Source organism: Oryzias latipes, chromosome 14, assembly GCF_002234675.1.
Source record: "Oryzias latipes chromosome 14, ASM223467v1".
In the NCBI taxonomy this organism is placed as follows: Eukaryota; Metazoa; Chordata; class Actinopteri; order Beloniformes; family Adrianichthyidae; genus Oryzias; species Oryzias latipes.
In genome coordinates, this window is record NC_019872.2 from 1,798,221 (window position 1) to 1,823,212 (window position 24,992).

Genomic DNA, 24,992 nt, shown 5'->3' on the forward strand with positions numbered 1-24,992 from the left:
CATTGATGTTCATTCATGAAGTCAGCAAAAATGCCCGCAATTAATTCATTCATAATTCGTGTCAGGTTTGTATTCAGCTCTGGAAAAAACCTGAAAATCTGTTAATTTTTACCAAAGCCAGATTTAAAAAAAAAAACCACAAACTGATGTGTGAACCAACTAACATACTACATCTCAATTGTGAGATGATCTATTTAATGGTCTATTAAATGGTCTATTTAATAATTGGCAAAAAAATTTAAAATAAGGACATGTTCAAAGTTGACCATAACAAAGTGAAAACAGCACAATAACAAAAAATATATTTTTGTGAAAAATGCGAGCGCCGGGTATCGAACCAGCGAGCTTCTGCACCACAGAAGGAAGCAAAGGTTTTCAAGGATTCCCCATGTATTTCAATGGAGGCAAAAATCCTGGGAATCCTGGAATATCTTGAAAAGTTCAAGGATTTGAAGGACCAAATGTCATAGCTAGAAAAAGCTGAAAGAGCTGAACATTTGAATAGTTGAACGGTTAAAATAGCTGAAAATTTGTAGGAGTTAAACTGCAAAAAATGGCGGAAGATACTATAATAAAGAGAAACAGGAAAACAATGGGTTGAAGGATTTATAGCAGTGTTTTCAACCTTTTTTGAGCAAAGGTGCACTTTATCCTTGACAAAAAACCCGCGGCACACCAGCATCCAAAACTTAAAAAAGGATAAACTCATAGTCTGTATTGCTGTACTGTCCCTACACAATATTTTTTCTATAAGATGTAATAAAAGTTAAGTTAGTTTTCAGGAATAATTTTCCACTGAATTATTTGACATTTTACCCTGGTAGTTATTTTTCCCTTCCGTTTATTAACATGCAATTTTATAAAACCTCACAAAAAAACAAATATATTCTTTCTAAATTGTGATTTATGTTTTAAATATTTTTTTTCAATGTCGGTGCAAAAGCAACTGTGATTGTTTTGAACAATTGTATGATCACAATATGATTGATCAAATTTACACAGAAAACTAACATTATATTTATGTTTTCTGTAGCAACACAAAAAGTGAAGATGTTAAAGTTTCATTAGTTTTTCTTTTGTCTTAATCAAAACTGAAGTCTTTGAAAATTTTAACAAAAACGTTTTATTTCTTTGGTCAGACTGATGACGTATGATTAAGTCTCCAAGAATGATTGGTGGAGACAGTTAAAGGGGCGGGACTTTTCCTAAAACAGCTGAAGCTACGGCTAAATCATGGTACCGTCATTCTGATCAAAATGTCTTTAATAGAATCAAATAAACACAAAAAAAGTATTTTATGATCGTTCATATTCCTAACTCCTCAGTGTTTTATCAGGGCCTGTTTGGATGAACACAGAGCTGATATCCTGGAGATGGAAAATGTTTTTAGATCAGTTAATGAGGGCGATTCCCCATTGCACACCTGACCATCTCCCACGGCACGCTGGTACACACACTGGTTGAAAGACACTGCTTTATAGCATTCAACCCATAATATATTTAAATAATATATTTTGTCCATGTATGTTTGCAGGCTGGGTGGGCTGGAAAGGGGGTGTGGGTGCCATCCAGTGTTTCACCCAGGGCGTCAAACTAGCCAGGACCGCCTCTGGGTGAACGTCAGTGCCTAAAATAAGACCTATCAAGTCTTCTTTTGTTTCGTTTCGGAGTCCCGAGGCTTGGTTAGTACAACGCACCGGTCTGAGGTTTACTGCAGAAAGAAATGTGGAATTCGTCCCACATTTAGGAAGTTTCACGCTACTCTAAAACAGCGATTCTAAAGAAAAAGGCGTAGTTGTCTCGTGTTCTGTGGTTCACAGAGAAATATCTGTTTGAAATCACGCAGAGGAGGATGGCTGCGTTTCTGCTGCCGGACAGTTTACGACAACAGCACGAACCTCTCGCACCGCGTGAGTGATGCTTTCCGTCGCCATGGTAACCTCCACTAAACCCCCCTCGCTCTCCGTGTGTGCGCAGGTCCCCCCACCCCTCCCCTCATCAGCCGTAAAGGCCACTGTGCGCATGCACGGTCAGCCACAGCGAGCATCGACACCAAGATGGCGAGAACACGCCTGGCTCTCCTCCTGACGCTCCTTTCAACTTCGTGTAAGTGCAGAAACCTCTCCTTCACTCCGCGCTCCTCTCCAAAGAGCGGCCGTCTGTCGCTGCCCACCCCCACGGGGGTCTCATCACGATTTCCCTCAAACCTGACGAGACCTGGACTCACCAGTGACTCTCCGGACTCAAATAAGCTCAAACTTAACTAAACAGCCCGAAAAAGCGGCGGTTCTCCGCGCGGGAACGGGTTTAGTGACGCACGGTTCTGAAGAACTGACTAATGTCGTCGCCATTTTCCATAAGTTGACTTAGCGGCGGATTTAAGCCGCTTTTGTTGTTCAAAGCGCCGCTTTTCTAACTGTTGTCGGTGAATACATTATTTCAGAACTTCGGTCCGCTGCCTGGACGTTTTCTGGGGCCGTGTTGTTGCGTGTGTTCGTGGGCGCATGCGCAAGGAAAGTTCTGCTGGGCTATGACTGATGATTGTCGGCGGTGGGTCCGCGTGCAGCATTCCACGCGGGCAGAGACAGATTCCGGATAACGGTTTTTCCTGCAGCGCATTAACGGCAGGCTGACCGGGAGGGGGTGCGCGCTCTCACCCCTCTTTGTCCCCCCCCCCCCCCCCCCCCCCACGCCCTCAGCTTGTCCCACTCCCAACTGTTCACCGGACAGACAGTGTGGTGCTACTGATGAATCAATATTAGGATCAAACTATCCGATTATGATTATGGTCTTTTCTCTGTCTGGCCAGTTTCATTCGGTTTGTGAACTTTTCAATTTAAAATTTTAACGAAACATAATTTTGCTCCATGTTTGCTTTTTCATTTTTTTACATTACTAGATATTTATGTTTAAAGTCCCACTCAACATATGATCTATTTTCAAAGCGTTCCCAGTGGTCTTATGCCGATTGTGCCGTTTTTTGTTGTGGCTTTTTGCTGTGGGCGGAACCACAGGTGCAAATTAAGCCTTCCCTGATATCCCATCGTCTCTTTGTTTACACTCCCACCATCAGCCCCCACACCCCCAACCCAACAATAGTGGTAAAACAGCGAGCAAAATCGTATCAATTTAGCCGCAAAGTTTAGATCCAGATTCCAGACGAGGAAAACGAGACGTTTGTCTGCAAGTGGATGCAGGGAGACTCCGGCCGGCCGGCGCAGTGTCTGTGTCTCAGCTGAGAGCTTTTTCATGTGGAATTTTTTCGTCTGCTCCTGATTCAGCACAGTTTGAATAAAGAAATACACAGAAAAGCCATTTTAAGATTCAATTCTTTTAAATATGCCCTCCATCATGAGAAGAATGCTACAACATGTTACACCAAAAACAAAGATGTTCCCTGGAGTCGGACTTTCAAGGAGCTCACATTAAGGAAAAAAGGAAGTCTAAGATCCTAAACTGCAGATTTCAAAGGACAAGAAAAGCCAGTAAGAAATGGGGAGTCAGAACTGAAACCAGTGAATCTATATGAGAACTGGACTGAATGACCCCCCCCCCCTCCCCCTCCCGGCGTTCAAAACTGGAGGTACCTGCTGGCTCCAAGAAGCCAAAATCCCACAGACGTCTTTAGAGAAATGAACAGTTACTCAGTAATTGTATTAGTTAAAATAACCGTTATTGGTCTGATACATTTTTTTAAATGTGTTTTTGATAATCTTCCTTTTTTCTCATGATTTTCTTTTCATTATAGAGAGTTATTCAAGGCATAAACTGACCAATCAGGTGCCTCAATAACAGTAGGCGGTAGCCACCTGCCCCTCATTGCTTATTGACAATCTTAGTTCCACCGTGGCTACATCCGTAACTCCATTTGGTTGGAGCCTGAAATAAACCATTTTCTATGGATGATGTCACACGCTCTTTCCAGTTTTCGTATAGTCAATGATTACAACTCGCATATATGTAGACTTAAGAAATATATATCTGATTTAACCAAGTTCCCATAAACAACATGCATATTTAAATATGCAAATGAATACAAGGCTAATTTCCATCTATGGTCCTCTGGAGGGCCAAAGCAAGTCATGCAACACAGACATGACTACAGTCAACATGCAATGCAATGGCAACATAAGAAAATCCAAACTGTTTCTAAATTTAAAATGAGCATCATGAGTTTATGTGGGTTAAACATTGAGTTTAGAGTACCTACAGTACTATAGTAAACTTGATGCATTTAGAGGGCTGTTAGATTATGAACAAAACAATCATTTGTAATCTAATGGAAAATGAAAATCTATTAATCCCTTTTTATTGAGACAGAAAAGAGTTTCTGAAGGATTGTCAGTCAGCACCAAAATAATTTAGAATTCATATTTTCAAGAGACTTTTTTTTGGTATTTTTTTCTAGTCTTGAAGAAGTTTATTGTGTCTTGTACCAATAAAAGACGATGAAGGCACGAGTGTCAGACCAACTAACCCAAAGCAGATGATCTACCGTTGTGCTCCAGTGAAAATGTCTTCTTGTCTTGAGTCTCATCGTGGCTGTTTTCACTCCTAGGGAAGAAGTGCGAAGATGACAGTAAAAACACAGATAAAAGTGCATTTTAAAGAATGTAGCACTGAAATGATGGAGTGAACCCACTTCCTTATGGAAGCGATTCTGTAGAATAATTACAAATAAAAGTCAAAACCAGAAATGCATTTTTTTTTTCGTTTTCACAATGAAGCTGCATTTTTTGACTCAAAATGAAAAAGCAATCCTTCAAAATGTTTTTTCTTTTTCTTCTTCAACACCGCTCATTCTGTCACTTAATTAAAATGATAAAGAAAATGTTATTTGACATTTTATTTTCAATACGTTCTCTGGTAAATGTGTACCAAAATTCATTTAGAAATGTCTAATTTGACAATTAAAATGGATTAACAGAAATCCTTTTTTATTTTCAAAATGAAGCTGCATCAAATGACTCAGAATTAAAATGAAAAATCAATCCTTCAAAATGCTTTTTCATTTTCTACTTAAAAACCGCTTATTCTGTGTCATAATTAAAATGAAAATGCAAAGAGGGGATTGCATTTTCACATATGCGCGTGGACTGGGGTCTAAATGTGCTTTTATTACTGTCATGATTATTATTAAGGTCCTGCTCGCTCATAATTTTTTTAATCCATGCGGTCAGTGCTCTTTTTCTTCGCTGCAAGGACCCGAAAGACGGGTTAGCATTAGGCTAATATGTGCTGAGGTTTGATTAGCCGTGGAGAAACTTAAAACTTTGTACGGACAATGCTGCAATGAGCATCTTGGATGTAAATATGTGGGAATTACATCATCCGTTATTTTGTTTGGACACCACTGGAAACATAAATTCATATGATGTTCAGAGTTTCTCAGATCCTAGCAGCATTTCCGCCTTCTGCGATCTGGAGCTTCGGATCGTGGGGCTTCACGCTCCGCTATGCGAAGGTGGCTGCCGGTCTGAAGACAAAGCTTGTCGTACCGCGGAAGATGGAAATGCTGCTACGTAGTCCTGAGAAGCTGTGTAAAATCATCAGAAGTTCACAACCGTCACAAAGCCGTCTTCTCTGCCGCTAACACAAAGCTACACTGCTCCTAGCATGTGTCTCTTAGCAGCCGGACACACAGAGATAACATTGACGTCATCGCCCCGACTCCCCTCTGGAAATGCTTTTTCGAATTTAGTAATGCGACAATGTTCACAGGGTGGATGTTAAAATGAAAATGCAATCCCCTCTTTGCATTTTCATTTTAATTATGACACAGAATAAGTGGTTTTTAAGTATAAAATGAAAAAGCATTTTGAAGTATTGATTTTTCATTTTAATTTTGAGTCATATGATGCAGTTACATTGTGAAAATGAAAAAGTATGTCTGTTAATCTGTTTTAATTGTCAAATTAGACATTTCTAAATGAATTTTGAAACACATTTACCAGAGAACCTTTAAAAAATGAAATATCAAATAACATTTTCTCTATCATTTTAAGGGATTGCTTTTTCATTTTAACTTTGAGTCACAAAATGCTTTTTCAGTTAGAAAATGAAAAAGCATTTCTGGTTTAGACTTTTATTTTTAATTATGCTGCAGAATCGCTTCCATACTTCCTGTTATTACTGCTGACGAAGGCTTTTGCACAGCAAATTTACCTTTTGAGGAAAAGCTTTGGAGAGGAAACGATAAATGTGTCATTTTCAAAGCAAAAGGGAAGAGAAATTCTATAAATGAAAACTAAACCATTAAAAAATAATATTTGACATCAATTAAAATGATGAAACTAACAAAAACAAGTGAATGAAATGTGGAGAATGATGTTAAAACAGACAGGCACAGTTCTCCTTCATTGTTTCAAACTTGCTTTTGTTTATGAAAAATGAACTCATTAGAGTTCAAAATTGATTTTTGTTTTGTGGTATTTTAACCCCCCATTCACCATGAAATGAGCTGGGTTTCTCTGCGTGGCTTCAGGTGTGAGCCCACAAACGGGATCACAGTAAGATGCAGACATAAGAGCCTTTCCTGTGATCTCTCCTTCCCGTGAGTGGCTTATTGTCTTTACTGGCATTAGGAGAGGCGGTGGAGCCTGTGTTACTGTTCTTTTGACACTCTTGACATATGTTCACGATTATACACTTATAATCTGATATATTAGTCTGTATGTGACAGAGTTTGAACTTGTGAAGGAGAGCTAGTCAGTATTTAGGATCTTCTGGTGTTTGATGCTGAACGGTTTGACCGTGTGGGCGGCTATCATGGTGCAGACTCCATAGTGCAGACTCGGTCACATATACCACTGCCACCGTGCAATGGGGGGGCCTTTAGGATTTCATGTCCCGCCCAAATTTTGGGGGAAAATTGTTGGCATGGTCGTGAATGTAGACGGCGGCAGTCAGGTGGGGATGACATCATTATGATGGCCGGCAGCAGCTATGAATGTTACTGAATGGCGGCCGTCCATATCAAGTGCCCTGGGCTATGTAAAAAACGGCACATATAATATTTCGATAACACACCTCAAGAGAAACCCAGCTAGAGCAAAGCCCCAGCACCCAAAACAAATGTCCATGTGGTCCAACCACAGCAGGATTCCTATGCAGGACATCCAGTCATCATCAGGCCCAGACCAACAGCCCTCGTCCAGTGCCTGCACTGCTACCGTCCGATTTCTGACAATCGAACGGTGGCAGCAGAGGGGTGGTTGGAGGGTGATAGTCGAAAATTGGCTGATCAGCAGCATGTTTTTGGCCCTTAGAGACCCTCCTATCAGTCAGTCATCATGCTGCTGCCTTCCTGCCACCCACCTGTTACTGGACTGCCACTGCGTCACCTCTGAATGAGCCCAGGCGGCCACTGACCGATTTCAAAAAATCATCTGGTTGCTGTTTGATTTGAACTTTTTCTTAAAACCTGCACGGCGTGTTAAACTGTGTCTGCTGCCTCCCGATAACAAATGCCGCCGCGCAGCCACCTGCAGATTTAGTTGAAAACGTACATTTTCGTTTCTGTGCGGTGGCATTTTGGGATGTGTGGCCTAGGTTTATTTAAAAATGGGGCACGGTCTGACATTAAACCACAATATGAAGTTAGATGTTTCCAAGCTGATATTTAGCAGCTTGGAAACATCTAAGTTCATATTGTGGTTTGCTGCACTTTGACGGCTTCCTGTGTTTTAGAGGTCCCTGTCGCAGAGCCTGTTCCTGGTGTTATACAAATAATAAATGTTGAGAGGACTGAGTGTCACTTGACCCTCTACTTTCTCTGTAAGCAACACTGTTTCATTTTCTGGGTCTGCGACTTGAGCTTGTTATTTCAGTCCATGGCATTCATAGCCGTGATCATCTTAATGACCACACAGCCATTCCGGGCTCAGCCCAGTGAACTTTCAGTAAATGTGCGACCGGCCATCCATCATGGGAGTGAAGATGAGGCCTTGGTTATTTCAAAAACTCCTGCTTGCATCAGAGTTTCCAATCTCCTGTGCTGGAATTCATCAACATACTTTATTATCTTTACCTGAAGCATTTCACGACAACTCTGTCGAGAAAGCTCAGGAAAGAGATATTTTCCAAGGCCCTAAGCCCGACAGCACTGCCAGGGTATGTGGGAGCTGGACGATGCTCAGTCAGTCAGCACTGAGCAGATAGAAACTGAGCTTTTATAAGAAACAGCTGTGAAGAGGAACACATCACAAACAGCAGAGCTGCCTTTTCAAGCAAACTGTGCGTGTGCATGTGTGTGTGCTCATAGTTTTGTAAGAGCAGGATATTCAAATCACAAATCCACTCACTATCTGTTTTCATTGCCAGCTGTCTGTTCTTTGTTTTCACTGATAGATGTCAGTCTGATCCATTTCCAGCCTTTTCTTTATCAGAATGGGAGAGATAAGGCAAAAGGTGTGCACTAGATTGTTGTTGAGTGTTCCTTGCTGATATGAGGCTGCTTTGCTCAGAGAGCTTTAAATATCTGCTTTCAGGGCTCTGTCACCCTGTTCAAATATCTGTCTAAATGAAAGCAGAGTCCTGTTTTTTGGCTGGGATGGCCCGTGTCGCCGTCTTCAGGGATGCCTGCTGCTTCCTGTCTGATGTTTTCCTAACCACCCAAAGCAACCCGCACATGTTTTGAGTGCTGTCTGAATGGCATTTTTGCCCCTCTGGGCAGTTCACACACAGACTGACATTTTACTACACAGGCAGTAAATGGCAGAGCAAACCTCAGTAGTGGAACCTGCAGACAGGAGCCTCTCACTGGGCAGCTTCCATTTGGGTTTCATTTGGTAGTTTTTCTTTCTTTTTTCTTTTTTTAATTGAATATAGTCATTACAAAACGCTCACAGACACAACCACACAATGATGCTAAGCACAGCTCTTCACAAAAAGACAAAAAAAAAAAAGTATACATATAAAAATATAGAAATCTTTCAGCATAAATTAAATTTTAGGCAATTTACAATCTGGACCCTGGATCAGTAACCATTCTGTAGCAGATTTACAAATGTCATCAATCAAAGGACTTGAGTTCAGAATACATTTGATGAGGATAAATGGAATCTGACTTCATTTTTAAAACACAGGAAAATCGGCTGTTCTTTTTTCCACTTTTGTTATGAATATGATATTTTCCCAAAATCAGGAGGATGTTCACTAATTTTGTTGTCTCTTCTGACAACTTACTGTTATAAAGCAAAATATATATTTCTGTGAATTGTATGAGGTAAATTCTTTGACTATCCAATTATGAAAATCTTGCCAGAATCTTTGGATCACATGAAAAAAAAACAGCTGTCTGGTTGTTTCTGGGGCTGTATGACAGAAATCACACGGATCAACCTCAAAGCTACATCTACTCCTCAACGTCTCTGGGTAATAATTGTTTATAATTTTGAACTGCATTTCTTTCATTTTGGGGATTTTTATGAAATTCCATATTAAAGGAACCTGATGTGACAGGTGTCATTTGGTGGTTTTCTGCTCATCTGAAAACTGCCCAGAACCTCTGTAGTCTTTAGAAATGACTGCTGTTAGTCCTGTGAGCGTCTTCTGAGGGATGAAGACACATGGCTGTTGAAGCAGCTGAGCAGGAGTGGCTGCTGGGTTTTCTGACTTCCCCGCAGGCCTAACCAGAAATATCTGCTGCATCCCTCCCAAACCTAACTGCGTGCTTCAGCAGATGCAGCATTCCAGAAAGAAAACACATGGAGGCAGAAACCTTCACATCACAGGAGCCTCACTGCAATCACAACCACCTGTTTTCCTAAAAGATAGACGGAGACCCTCCTGATGGGATGGCTGAGTTCACAACTGAAAGCGTGGAAGGCTGACGATGTTCACTTGCTGTGTTGCTCCGTCTCATAGAAACACAAAAGGCGGTAGCAGTCCTCCCCCGGCCCTCTGTTAGCATTTTTTGGTCTTGGGCTCCATTGCAGCCTGACTGCAGAGGTTGAAAGGACAGCTACACGTTCCAGAAATGGTGGAGGAATGTGCATGAGTCAAATGTCAAAAAGGTGAGCACTGCTCATAAACCAGAAGCAGCTATTTTTTTTATTCTTTATTTTCCAGAAAGTGGTTTGCGAGTTCGAGTTTCATCCTTACAACAATTACCTGCAGGATCCACTCTGTTTTTTGTTTTGTTTTTCCACAGGAGTTGCAAACACACAAAATTTCAACATAAGCAGTGCACAACGAACAAGTCCATTTTTAATTACTGTTGTAGCCAAGACGGGAAGAAAAGTCCCACGTTAGTCATTTGGACTTATTCCAACAGTCTGGCCATAGAGGCGTCATATGTTCAACCCCGTTGGTCCATAGTTTAATAAACGCAGATTTTCAGAGAGGACTAGAATAACTGACTGCCTCTATCAAATGTATATTCTTTACTATATTTATCCAGTCTGAGTCTGTGTGGGAGCTTTGGAAGAAGCCAATGTCTCTAAATAAATATGTATCTAGTTGTTGACGTGGATTCTCACAATGGTTGAAAAAGAGAGCAGGAAATTAATTGGAAATGTAAATTTACCTTAAGTATTCCAACTATTTTAGTGTGGAGTTTAGCCAGAAACAACTAAATCTTTGGCCAAAGCCAAAAGATATGCCGATGATCGGCTTCATGAGCCCCAAACCGTCTCCAGCAGTCAGCATTACCGGCACCAAAACAGACTTTTTGCTTCGGGTTGAGAATAAATCTCATTAGCCCCTTCCAGTTAAATTCCCGCCAGGTATGTGAGTTTGTAAACGTCCATTAAGATTCACAAATATTTACCCAATCACAATCTGATATTGTCAGACTTCCCTAAATTTGGCCTTTTTTTAATATAGTATGTTGAATTTTGGGCAAAAGCTTTTACAAAACTAATCAACTTACCTTTAATGATATTGTTCTTGTAAGCTTTCAGTAATATTGAAAGGATTGGATCACCCTGTATTGACTCCAGTTTTATGTTTGAAATAATTCCACAACTGAAGATATCTGAAAAAGTCTGAACTTTAACACCGTTAGAATAGCAGCCATATATTTAATTTCAAAATTCAGCATTTGATATTTTCAGATGTCGTTTTTTTTCTGACTTTTGACCTGATTTTTGAAGCAGGAACAGCCGCTCCATGTGTTCATTTTATTGCAGAGGTCTCATCATAGCCCAAACATTCACAATGAGATGGTTCTGGACAAATATTACACTATATCTTGACCGTTTGATGTCAGATTATTGAAGCCATTGAATATGCAACTGCTAGTTTTCACTAACAGAATTCATCATTTAATGCCATAAATAGCAAAGTTAGGATATGTTCTGCCTTCAAAGTTTTTTGTACGCCGACATTTTTTTTAATTTGACATTATACACGTAAAGTAAAGTAATTCTGGAAAAATGTGTTTAGATTTTTATGTCACAAAATGATTTGTAATACTTTTTTTTTTTCTAAAATAAGGTTGTATTTAAAGATAATGTTTTAAAATGTCTGGCTGAATGGTTAGTTTTCACATCACTTAATCTGGCTTGTTTGCAAAAGTAGTTGACAGTTTTAAGGAAAAAAGATGGATATAATGGTTCAAATGGTTGTTTGTTTTGACAAGAGATTATGTGTAATTGTTAAGGCTACTTAAAAAAACTTCCTTCTGGCTGTGCGGGCTCGGAGCAGCAAATTCCTGTTAGATGATCTGTATCTCTGCTGTCGTGGTCGTTGGAGGGAGGCGGTGCCTCGTTGGTTTTCCTGCTGGTGTGTTTGCTGATGGAGGGCATCAATGCATCAGAAGAGACTAGAATTGATTTGACATTGGAATGCTGTCAGCTTATACAAATAATTAGGGGCTTCATTATTGGCAATGAACTACATCTGGCAGAGCCACTGATGCTCTGAGCTTGAGGCTGTGCTGCTGCTGACAGTCAGTCATAACCACACCCCCTCCAGTCATTCTGCGCTTACCAGAGAAGGCTAAACGATTCTTGTTTAAAAAGGGAAACATAACTAATGTGGTGCTGACTCCATCTCACACAACACTCAACAGAAGAAGTGTGTTTAGTGAATTGTTTTTATTGGTTGGAACAATGCTTACTGCCCATAAACCTTCTCCTGATGGCACAGTTGTTTAATAACCCTTTAAAATGGGGTCACCAGCTGGAAAACAAGCATGCTCTATCACACACCATCCCTGGGCTGAGAAAGTCTGCATCATGTCTGACAGAGGAGCTCTTCTGCAAGGTTAACTTTAAACGATTCTAATTTACGTGTTTGGTCAGTGAGTAAGACCTGGACTTGAATGCCTTCAATTTAGGGAGTGGCATTTCTTTTTGCTGGCAGCATCAGAGATCAACGCCACACCTCTTTTTGAGATGCAAACTATAGAAGAGCTAAAGCTTAGCTTTCTTCATATTTTAGTTTCCAGTCAGCTCAAAGATTTAAGGTCAGTAGATCCAAACAGTGTGACAGACAGAACATTGCTAAAGTGCTTGTGGGAGCATGACACAATCTTGATGTTCAACCCAGTGAGTAGTTAATGATAATTAGCTAGTGTTTGTAGAAACGTCAAGAATAATTGTAGCCATCCGGTTGTTCCTCTGACTTTAGTTTCCTTGTACTACCAGTTCACCAGCGCATCCAGAGTTCACTGAGGTTACAGCTTAGTGCCCAGTCATCTGCGGTCATTTTTACACCATCTCAAGTTCATCTTAAAATAATTCAGGACGCTTCAGACGACAAAAATAAAGCACAAATTAGATTTAGATTAAGTCAGTTTAATTCAAGGGCCACTGTGTAAGATTTCTGACCCAGCAGTTTATGTGAAATTTATATTAAGAGGCAGATCTATGTAGAAAGATGGAAAGACAACAAACCAGCCTCTACATGAAAAATGTTAGACTCGTTCAAAACCATTTTTGTCTTTATGGAATCATTAACAAGTCTTACGTCCTGATAAATGTTTGAATTAAATTTGTCACATAAGGTAACAAAGTTATGAGGCTCCTTCTCTAAACGTAACTTAGGGATTTGCTAAGGTTTGTTTTGTGTAGTTAAAATCTACGTTGTAATTGTCCAGTTGGACAACAAGGAACAGCAGCATCCTTGCGCTGCCTGATGACTGCTTTGAGTTGAGACTGTTATTGGAGCAAAAAAGGTATGTTCATAACATTTAAGGGATGTGCGCAAGCCCCGCCCCTTTTAGATTTATACATCTGAACCTAACTGTAATGATTATAAACATCCAGCAACTTGTTGCTTAAGAATGCTTCATGACCCCCCCCCCTCCCTTCAACATCCCTCTCTCTTCTTCCCTCCTTTTCTTTTCACAAAACTGTTACAAATAAAAGTAAGATGAATAAAGTTTAGCCTAAATTCCAAAAGGGGTTTATTCAAATATACCTCTGGTTTGTCTGAAGATTCATAACCCCTGTTGTTAAAGTAAAATATGTTCAACACAAGAGGCCCTCAGCTCTCATCTGGGGCCTGTTTCAGAAAGGAGGTTAAGTGTAAACTCTGAGTGCGTTAACCCTGAAATCAGGGAAACCCTGGGTTTTCCGTTTCAGAATGGGAGGTTTGTTAAACCAGAGAAAGCAGAGTAAGTCAAACCCGTTTCTGAAAGAGAGGTAACTTATACTCGGAGTCAGTGTCCATGGTTACTTATGCTGTGAACCTAACCTGGTCGGGAGCAGGTTTTATTCACTAAACTCAAGGTTTCTGCCGGTCCCCTCCCCTTTTGAAAGACAAAGCGGTATGTTTTGCTTTAACCTTCATTGTCCACATTCCCGTCACACAGAGACAAGTGACAAGAATGGCTTGTCCTGTTTTGGAGGACCCAATAGACGAGGAGGCTGCATTAATTCGTAAAGAATTACATTTACGTCGTGCGAGGATTTTGAGAAGACTCGATTTTTTGTCATTTCCCCATACGTTTTTGTTTGAGCGTTACCGTTTTTCGTTGCAGTCAATTACATATACAATGAAAACAACATTAGATATGTATTGCTATGTAGATGTTTCATATGTCAAATATTGTCAACAAAGCCTACATCCATGACATGCTCACATTTGACCTGATTGAATTATGTTTTTATACTTCATTTTTAGCTGCTGCCATGTTCTTTTAATTCCTGCAGGATTGCATCTACATGAAAATGAAATCAGGGACATTGAATTACATTAATGTAACAATTACTTTTTGGAAACACAATTTGCTAGTACTGCTTACTTTCTTAATCCTTAATCCCAATAGACGAGGAGGCTGCATTAATTCGTAAAGAATTACATTTACGTCGTGCGAGGATTTTGAGAAGACTCGATTTTTTGTCATTGCTCCATACGTTTTTGTTTGAGCTTTACCGTTTTTCGTTGCAGTCAATTACATATACAATGAAAACAACATTAGATATGTATTGCTATGTAGATGTTTCATATGTCAAATATTGTCAACAAAGCCTACATCCATGACATGCTCACATTTGACCTGATTGAATTATGTTTTTATACTTCATTTTTAGCTGCTGCCATGTTCTTTTAATTCCTGCAGGATTGCATCTACATGAAAATGAAATCAGGGACATTGAATTACATTAATGTAACAATTACTTTTTGGAAACACAATTTGCTAGTACTGCTTACTTTCTTAATCCCATATAAACCTATACCACTTGATCAATACAAGGGTAGTGTTGCAGCGTGTGTGTGCTGAGCGGGGTGCGAGTTACGAGAGAGAAGGGGAGGGGCGAGTGTAGGTGCAGATGGGGGGGGGGGGGTGAGTACGGAGCAGAGGTGTGTGTGTGGGATATATTGTGTGTTCGGAGGACGGAGCACTTAGTTAAATAAAGAGAAGGTGTCATTCCCAGAATAACTGTTTTGGAGTCATTCTTAATCCGCTCTGGAGGTTGAGGGTTTCCAACGGGAAGTGAACCCCGAAGGAGAATTCCCTTCGGCCCTGAAGGAAATCTCCGCTGCGCTTCTGACCACGGTCGGTCGGAAAGACGAGATATAAGAAAGGAGAAGTCTTTGCGCCGCGAAAGGTTCAACAGTAGACAAAAGTTCACTTTTAAAAACACAATTGCATGTATTAATATTAAACTGACCAACGTTTGCAAGAGGGGAAGGTTAACAAAAAAGTCATCTAAACATTACCGACGTTAAATGCATTTTTCCCCAGATTGGTTCTGTATACTATGCAGCATTTCATGCAATTACACCAGGAATAACACTTCAAAAGTACTCCTAAATATCACCATTTTTTATTTCACACCTTACGCTATTTAGAAAGTTATTACAGTCAATATTTTATAACAATGATTTAAATGCAAACTTAGGCATTAACTTGAGCAGCTATGTTTTCCACGCTAACTGTCTCTGTTTTGCAGATGCAGCGGTGTTGCTTTTCTTCTGGAATATCTGCTCATATTCACTGTAACTCTGCAGCAGCACGTCAAGTTCAGCTGGCGAAAAATATGCAGACCTCTTTGTTTTCACGGTTGCCATGGTGACTCGTAATATCTGCGCTCCATTGATAATGGCTTCTTATAGTCGCTGTGCGCACGCTCACCTCCGAATCAGTCCACTCAGAGTTGATTGACCTAACTCCGATCAGCTTCTCTGAAACAGAAAACTCAGAGTTGTTAATCTCCCGATTAACTAACTCAGAGTTCAAGTTTAACCTCAGAGTTGGTTGAACCTCCTTTCTGAAACAGGCCCCTGTTTGCTCAGCTGTATGACAGGACAAGTAATAAATAAATAAATAAACTAAAAAAGGGTAGATTTGCTGCTGTGGTATTGCTTTTGTGTTGTCCTCTTGCTGTGCTTGAGCTTGAGATTTCCCAACCTTGTTTTGAATCTCTCATGAAGCTAGTCTGAAGGAACATTTCCAGGAAAGCAAACTGCTGAGGTTTCATTTAAAATCTGCTTTGGACATGTATCTGTTAAAGTATTTAGCATATGTTGAGTACCATAGATTTAAGCTATGTCATGTACACCCACTGCTCCAGTTAAGTCAGAAAAAGTTAAATTAGCTCACAATGCAAAGACATACACAGGATTTGTTTCCTGCACATTTACAAGTGATGGAAAGCAAGTATATGTATAATGTAAGGGAATTAACTAAACAAAAACAAATACAGATATTTACAACTCTTTCTCGGGTTATGTTAGAGTTCTTCTCTGTGCGGTGGATGTCAGACTGGATGTTGGACAAAGTGATCAGCAGAGTGGAGTGATTGTGGCCCCCGCCTTCGCCCAACAGTGGGCGGGTTAGGCTCCGGCAGCCCCGTGACCCTGTAAGGGATAAAGCAGGTTAAGAAAATGGATGGACTTTCTGCTTTAACATTAGTGCTGTGGACTAGTACTTCAGTGAAATGTGGCTTCTAAGGTCATTTTGAGTTTTCTGACTATAAAATAATTTCAAGGCAGTTTTTCTTTTAGGGCCTACTTTTACCATGCTTGAGTAGAAGCTCAGTATACACAGTTCTGTTACCACATGCATGTGTGCAAGGGCACACATTGGGTAAGTGGTGGGTGCCTCAGATATTTGCAGCATACCAGACATAGGTGAAGAGTTTGTGACTTGGTGGCTGGTTCTTGCCTGGGGTCCCTTAGAGGAGGCTTCACATGTGCTTCTGCCACAGACAAAACACGGCATGAAGGACAAGGAAGTCACTTGAATAAATGCTACTGTGACTTGGAAGTCTGTCTGTCATGTATTTGTTTATTTATATATTTTTAACTTATCTGAAATGTTATAGACAATACAGCTCGAATATAACTACCCTTCACACGCACATATTTGTGCATGCAGACCAACACATGTAAAACATTTCATTCAGTCATGCAAACTATTTGTGCAAAGGTGAGCTAACATCTTATCGTTCTTTGTCTGTGTAGCATTTAATTAACAAGTGGAGTCATGAATGTGTCCAAAAGGGTGAAGCAAAGGAAAGTGAGCGGTGAAATACTGGACGCGTTTACTTCTGTATGTCAGAAGACGGAGAAGCAGAGCTGCAGTGACCTTCAGAACAAATGAAATGCAGCATCTTAAGCACATGGATGTGCTCTCCTTCAACCTGTGACTTTGCTTTTTCACACTTATATGCTTTTGGAAAAGATAGGCATTTCATTTTTTAAATGTTATTTTTCATCTTTGAAGCACATGTTTGGGGACCAGAACCATTTTAATCAAACATCAGTATTCATTTATATTAAACCTTTTTATACTTGGTTACAAAAAGTTCTGTACACCAAGAAATAAGCAAATTAGTTTATAGATGGGGTCATCCCATACCAGACCCCCCCCCCCCCCCCCACACACACCACCACCACCACCACCTTTAAAGTACTGGTTCAGCACTGGTGGTTAAGACAACACAGATTTTTTTTTTGTATTAGATCACAAGTAAAACCCACACATAGAAAGTATACAGCAACATACATGTTTTGGAAACTACTTTATATTGCTGTCATGTTTATTCATAGGATTTTTTCTTTTTTCAAATTCTGCACTTCAAATTCAACTTTTTTGCGTCCACTAGATGTCCTCCTAGAGCAAATGAAGCTTCTTCAAACATTACACTGGAATGAACCAACTGGAGGAAAGGCTTCAATGCTTCATGAAGCCACACCTGTCCATCACTAATTGTAAACAAGCAGTCAGCCAGACCGCAGTGTCCCAACCTTACTCTGCCGAATACCACCTCATCTTTACTGCAGGAAAAGGTTCTGTTGGGAGCCCAGAAACTCGAAAACCCTTTTGTGAACACACATTGATTACAAACGAGTCGCAGGTGAGGATGGTTACCTTTAGCTGTGGTTTAGACCCTTTTGCATCAGCTTGTGTGCATGTAAGGATGTTGAAACTGTAGAGCATGTCATATTGAAATGTCAGTATTACGCCTGTAGTATTACGAGTGTAGACAAAAGGCTACACTCAGAAAAAAGGTTCAAGAGCTGAAGATTCTGTGGAATATTTATGAAATGTAAGAAATGGGGATTGTTTTGTGTGTTTGTTTCAGTTTTTATGGAAGATTCGACTGATGGGGAGAATATGGGTTGCAAAGAGTAGGAATGGTCTACTTCAGGGGTGGGCAAACTACGGCCCCCGGCCTGGATCCGGCCCGCCTCCATGTTTGGTCTGCCCAATGAACAACATCAGAGACCCGTGTTTTTTATTTTTTTGAATCTGGCCACACGATCAAGACGTGACATTTTCTTCCCCCCTTCTGCAGTCTGTGTCCCGATCTGAAACCCTCTAAAATCTCTGTCAAACAGAACAGAAGACAGTCTTCCCTTTCTACGTTGCAGTTCATCTTTCCCGGTTTAGCTCATTCTTTTAGAGCGATTATGCTGCTTTTTTAAACAGAGCACCCTGTTGTGTGTTCTCCAGACCTTGTCAATCAATCTCCTCCATGTCTCCTGTACAGAAACACAGAGCTCTTCAGATCTACAGAAATCTGTGATCGATCAGATCTTTGTTTTCATTTTAAGATCCTGGACCTAATTTCTAGGAAGATTTGAGAATTTAAACAAGAGAAAAGGTGAAAATGTTCATGTCTGTGTGAGAAAAGTATAGAAAATGTGCAGTCAGAAGTTTTACTCCCATAAACATCTGTAATCATTCTCCGTGGATTTCACCGATCACGGTTATTTTTTGAACATAACTCCTGCAGTAAACGAGGGAACTCTGTTCTGGTGAAAAGGTAAAGCAGAAATATGCATAGCTGCTGCAGAAGACATCGAAATTTGCTTTTCATGATTACTGAATGAGAAACAGACGTGCAGGACACAGCGCAAACTGTGAGACGTGTGAGGAGCTACAGACCCTCAAAGTCTTTATTAGGGTTATGAGGGGTGAGGATCGACTATTTATTGTTGTTTTTGTGTTTTTTTTAAAAATGTATGTATGTATGTATATTTTTCCTGAATTTCTGTCTTTGAAAATCATAGTGTTATTTAGTCATTGCTTTATTTGCTTTATTTCATAATGTTATTTATTGTAATGAAAGGATCATGAATGAATGAAACTTTATTCATACAGAACTTTACAACTCCTTGAAGGTACCAAAGGGCTTCACATTAAAAGAATGAACTAAAATGAGAACAAAGGTTTTAAACTAAAAACTCTACAATATTTGGTTTTAGAATGTAATTTTCAATATAAAGGTTTTCATCTACATTAAATGTTATGTCATTCTCACTCCACATATCTGCTCCTGGTCCGGCCCTTTTATCAAATTCTAGAACCCAATGTTAAAATAATTGCCACCCCTGGTCTACTTTGTTGTTGTAAAAAAAGCCCTCGACCCACACTCCAGACCAGGTGGTGGTGGTAATGCACCACTCTGTTGTTTGCCAACCACCATAAAAATTCACTGGAAGAAGAAAATGTGTGCACGTCTTCAGAACAAAGTCATCAGGGTTATGTAAACTTTGGAACAGGGTCATTTGGGAAATTAGATTTTCATGGTTTAACAGATGGAAATAGAATTTTTTGACAAGCTATGTCTTCACACCACCACTAACTATGAATGGAAAGAAGTCTTTGTGTTGTCAGTCATCTTCTCTAAAAAATGACCAAGAAATCATTATTTCCTCCAAGGTACGAAACTTATGAGCACAACTGTATATGTAATATTCATCTACAAATCATGTCAACAGAATTTTAGTGTTAACATTATCAGGACAAAGTTTAGTAGCCTTACCCAAGACTAACTATTTTAGAAAAGTGTCCATTTTCTAAATCTGCTCTGCTTCTGTTTGGGGTCACAGGGATGCTGGGGCCTATCCCAGCTACACACAAGCTCACATTCACACATAAGGGACATTGAACCTATGAAGCTCCTTTATATGCTGTGTGAAAACACTTGAGTGTCCAGAGAAAACCCACACATGCACCAGGAGAGCGTGTATATTATTATTACATGTATAGCATATATATAAATATCCTGCTATTGTGTTGAGACATTTTCTATTTCTCATTCCTACATTTTTTAAAACTTGCCATGAGGTTTTCTCATGAGGTAGAGGAGTTATTTTAAATGAAGCGGTCATCCTTTGAAGTTGTGAATGTTGTGAATGGCCCTGCATTAACATGGAGCACAGAAAGAGCAAACAGGAAAAGGAGATTATGTTTAATGGAAGTGGAGGATGACTTTGCAGATGCTTTACAGCTTTCTACTTTAGGGATTTCCTGTATTGTTCTTCTTTTGTTGCTCTTTGATCAGTAATGAAACTTAATTGAACTAAATTGTGAGTTTCTCATCATTTAAACTCATAACAGAAAGCAGAGTAATTCTTAAAATGGTGATGTTATCTATTCTGCTATTTCGGTTCCAAGCATGGCCCAATTCCAAAGTCAGATAAATGTATTTATATAATCGCCACTTTCTGAGCAAATTAAGGAACTTCTTATTAGCGCACTTTCAACTGTCCTGTACACTGTTAGGAGAGCTCCTTTAAGACTTAAATCCTTTCTCTGAGTGGAGAAAGATGCTGCAGCCAATCAAAAAAAGGAAAAAGAAGGCAGAGAGACAGAAGTAGATGGAGCAATCTGAGCAATTACAACATGAGCCCTGAAGGGTTGGCCCATAAAAGGCCTCTGGTCATTGAACAATAAGATAATGGTATGTTTCATCAGGGAGATTACTTTTCCTCTGAACAGTGTGAATGTTCGTGGTTTGGTAAAGAAGAAAAGCCGGCATGAACTGTAGAAGTGTCTCATTCATCGTTAACGCAGGGCTCTCACTCTGTCTGGACTTGGAAGTTGAAACTTGAATGTTGGAGCAATCATGCAGGAGACACGAGGCAGCATTGGAGTTGTCACGCCTTTGACTTTGCTCTTCAAGTGCTGCTGTTCTTTTCTTTGGTGGCAGACTAATGCTTGCCTGCTATGTACTGTAAAACAAAGATGCTTCTCGAGCCTTTTGTCCTCAACTTTAGAGCATAAATGTGAGGTTGCTTAAATATTCAACATACAAAGGCAGTAAGCCCACAAATTATTTATTGAGAAAATCAAAAAGTGCCGTCAAAACCGGGTGAACTGAAGCTGTTCAGTTTGTGGGCCTAAAACGGCGCCTCTGAATGTGTGTGTGTGTGTGTGTTGTGTGGGAGGTGAACGTCGGGAAAACAATTCCCAGAGTGCATTGGACGCTCACTTAAGGATTGTTCATTCTGGCTCGAGCTGCTTTGAGCTAATTCAAAGATCTGATGACTTCAGAATGTCTCCACCTTCAATTTTTGGCCCAATCTGCACATCAGTACTTACAGACCTTTGAAAACAGTCTTTATGCAGCCAAGGCGTTTGTCCCAGCACCAACTCCCACCCCTGCCCTCCTGCACTGACATGGCTCATTCATGCAGAACTGATGGACTGCAGTGTTTTATCTCAAACCAAGAGCACTTAAGTTTATCAGTGTTTATGAGTGTGGCCAGCCTCCCAAGGGGGGGTCTGCCAGCGCATTAGTGTCGTTCAATAAGAACAACTCAGTTGTTTAGAGACCAGTGAGCCCCGCAGAGCTGCCATGATGTGCTGGCTTGTAACCCGAGGCCAGACTGATGTAAGGAGTCTGCAGGAATCATACTTAACCACTTCTGCTCACTCTGTTTCATTTTCTGCTGATTTAGAAATGGCTGCACTGAGGCTGATCGAGCCTGCCCTTTTGCCACTGTGTTGTCAGCTTTTTAAGGTGGTAGAACTGAGGTGAGTTTTTTGTAGCTCACACTAAAGACCACGCAGAGAATCAGCTCTAAACAAATGGAAATGCCCCCCCCCCACATTAAAACAAGACAAAGGAAGTCTACTTTATTAGTTCGAGATGACAAATATGCCAGTTCAGTCGGGGTTTCTTATTGTTCTCACTGTGTCGTATCTTGCTCTGCCACCATGCTGGCACAATGCCTTGCTCATCAGCATAAAGTTATCAGGAATGTCAGAATTGCTAGATTTTTTTTTTCCATAGCAGACCATTTCCATTTCCTAGCATGGATTGATGCATCTTTGTCTCCATGCCAGATTACTCTGCAACTCCCCATAAAGCATGATGGGGTGTTCTGACCAAGTCAAAAGGAGGTTTTCTGATCCACTGGAATGAAAATCTCGGTTTTGCTGTTTTTTACATGTCAGTGTAGCATTTTTCTGACGATGAGGACATGTTTAAAATAATTTAATATTGAAACAGAATTTCCAAGTATTTCTTTATTTAAATTGTGATGAATCGGGAACAGATGAAAAAGAATTATTTGAAAAAGTTCTCAGTTGTTCGTTTTGGCAATACTTGTATTGATTCAAAATGCTGTCAGGACGATATTTATTTCATAATTTATGGGCCTCCTTTAGCGTCTGACTCTTGTTTTCCACTAAAACCCCCCGACCACTAGTTGGCAGCAGAGAACACTGAGCCTCTTTGAACAGCTCTACACCACACAAAACAACAAGAAGATCTCGGTCAGAAGCAGGTTGTTTTGGTGTTATGAGACATGAACTACTTAGTTTTTACTTAGGATGGGTACTGAACCAAAACTCTCTTCCATGTTGCTGCCAGTATCATAAAAACCCAGATGGCAGTGCTTTGTAGCGGCTCAGATAGTGAAGCAGTGCAGCTGCACAGCGGCTAATGCACGGAGCATCAGCTAAAATGCTGTCAGCAAAGCGGGTCAAAGTTCTGCAGAACCTCACAGCAACAGATTCTAGTTAAGCGACTGAATGGATCAGAGTGATGTGTACAACGCTCTGAAAAAAGGATGACATCGTATCAATGAACGGTGAAATCCGTGTTTACGTTTACATGTGAGAAAGCGTGGTTGCAACGCTGCAGTGCAGACTGTCAAGAAAATAAAGCTTTTTTTTTTTACTTGTTCTGTCCAACAACTGAACAGATGAGCACTGACGGTCTTTTGTGTTGGACAGGTTTTACGCAGTGTCTTAGCTGTTCCTAGCACTGCGCTTTTCTGGACTGAGAGGTCTGAGGTCTTTCCAGGTATCTGTTGTAGCCACTCCTCCAGCTTGGGGGTTACTGCCCCGAGTGCTCCAATTACCACAGGCACCACTGTCACCTTCACTTTCCAGGCTTTCTCCAGTTCTTCTCTGAGTCCCTGGTATTTCTCCAGTTTCTCATGTTCCTTCTTCCTGATGTTCCCATCGCTTGGCACTGCCACATCCACCACAACGGCTTTCCTCTGTTCTTTATCCACCACTACAATGTCTGGTTGGTTTGCCATTACCATCCTATCAGTCTGGATCTGGAAGTCCCACAGGATCTTTGCCCTTTCATTTTCTACCACCTTCAGAGGTGTTTCCCATTTTGACCTTGGGGTTTCCAGTTCATATTCTGCACACATGTTCCTGTATATTATTCCAGCCACTTGATTGTGGCGCTCCATGTATGCTTTCCCTGCCAGCATCTTACACCCTGCAGTTATGTGCTGGATTGTTTCAGCCGCCTCTTTGCACAGCCTACACCTTGGGTCTTGTCTGGTGTGGTAGATCTGAGCCTCTATTGCTCAGGGCTTGTTCCTGAGCTGCCAGGATGAGTGCTTCGGTGGTGTCCTGTAGGCCAGCCCTTTCTAGCCATTGGTAGGACTTCTTGATATCAGCCACTTCAGTTATGGTCCGGTGGTACATCCCATGCAGGGGTTTGTCCTCCCATGAGGATCTGTCCTCCAGCACTGTATCCTCTGCCCTCCATTGCCTGAGACATTCACTGAGCACACTGTCAGTTGGGGCCTTGAGCTTGATGTACTCATGGATCTTGAATGTTTCATCCTGGATAGTGGCTTCTACGCTCACTAGTCCTCGGCCTCCTTCCTTGCGGCTAGCATTCAGTCTCAGGGTGCTGGATTTGGCATGGAACCCTCCATGCATGGTGAGGAGCTTTCGTGTTTTAACATCCGTGGTCTGTATCTCTTCCTTTGGCCATCTTATTATTCCTGCAGGGTATCTGATAACTGGCAGTGCGTAGCTGTTTATTGCCCGGGTCTTATTTTTGCCATTGAGCTGGCTTCTCAGGACTTGCCTTACTCGTTGGAGGTATTTAGCTGTTGCAGCTTTCCTTGTTGCCTGCTCCAGGTTGCCATTTGCCTGTGGAATTCCAAGGTACTTGTAACTGTCCTCGATGTCTGCTATTGTTCCTTCTGGGAGTGAGACCCCTCCTGTGTGGACTACCTTGCCTCTCTTTGTCACCATCCGGCTGCATTTCTCGAGCCCGAATGATATCCCAATGGCAGTACTGTAGATCCTGGTGGTGTGGATCAGGGAGTCAATGTCATGCTCACTCTTAGCATATAGCTTGATGTCATCCATGTAGAGGAGGTGACTGATGTTGGCCCCATTTCTGAGTCGGTATCCATAGCCAGTCTTGGTGATTATTTGACTGAGGGGGTTGAGACCTATGCAGAACAGCAGTGGGGACAGAGCATCACCTTTTTATATCCCACATTTGATGGACTCTTGTGCAAGTGGCTTCCCATTGGCTTCAAGGGTGGTTTTCCACAGCTTCATTGAGTTTCCTATGAAGGCTCTTAGAGTCCTGTTGATGTTGTACAGCTCCAAGCATTCAGTGATCCATGTGTGTGGCATTGAGTCATAGGCCTTCTTGTAATCAATCCAGGCTGTGCACAGGTTGGTGTGTCGTGACTTGCAGTCTTGAGCGACTGTTCTGTCAACCAGGAGTTGGTGTTTGGCTCCTCTGGAGTCTCTACCAATGCCCTTCTGTGTGTTACTCATGAATTGATCCATGTGCCTATTTATCTTTGTTGCAATGATGCCTGACATGAGCTTCCATTTTGTGGACAGACAGGTTATTGGCCGTTAGTCGGATGGGACTGCACCCTTTGAGGGATCCTTCTGGATCAGGATCGTTCGCCCTTCCGTTAGCCATTCGGCGTTAGTCCCATCTCTTAGCAGCTGGTTCATTTGTGCTGCCAGGCGCTCGTGGAGTGCGGTAAGCTTCTTTAGCCAGTAGGCATGTATCATGTCAGGGCCCGGTGCTGTCCAGTTCTTCATACCTGAGACTCTTTCTTGGATGTCT

At 41.0% G+C, this 24,992-nt stretch overlaps 1 protein-coding gene across 1 annotated transcript in view; it reads left to right on the forward strand.

Annotated features, from left to right (window-relative positions):
- Window positions 1-1,933: 1,933 nt before the first annotated feature.
- LOC101174688 (junctional adhesion molecule C) overlaps window positions 1,934-24,992 on the forward strand; it is a 53,618-nt gene continuing 30,559 nt past the window's right edge. Inside the window, exon 1 of the mRNA XM_023962365.1 lies at window positions 1,934-2,106. Within this exon, the coding sequence (XP_023818133.1) occupies window positions 2,058-2,106 (49 nt within the window). The 5' untranslated portion in view covers window positions 1,934-2,057. The remainder of the gene's footprint in view (window positions 2,107-24,992) is intronic.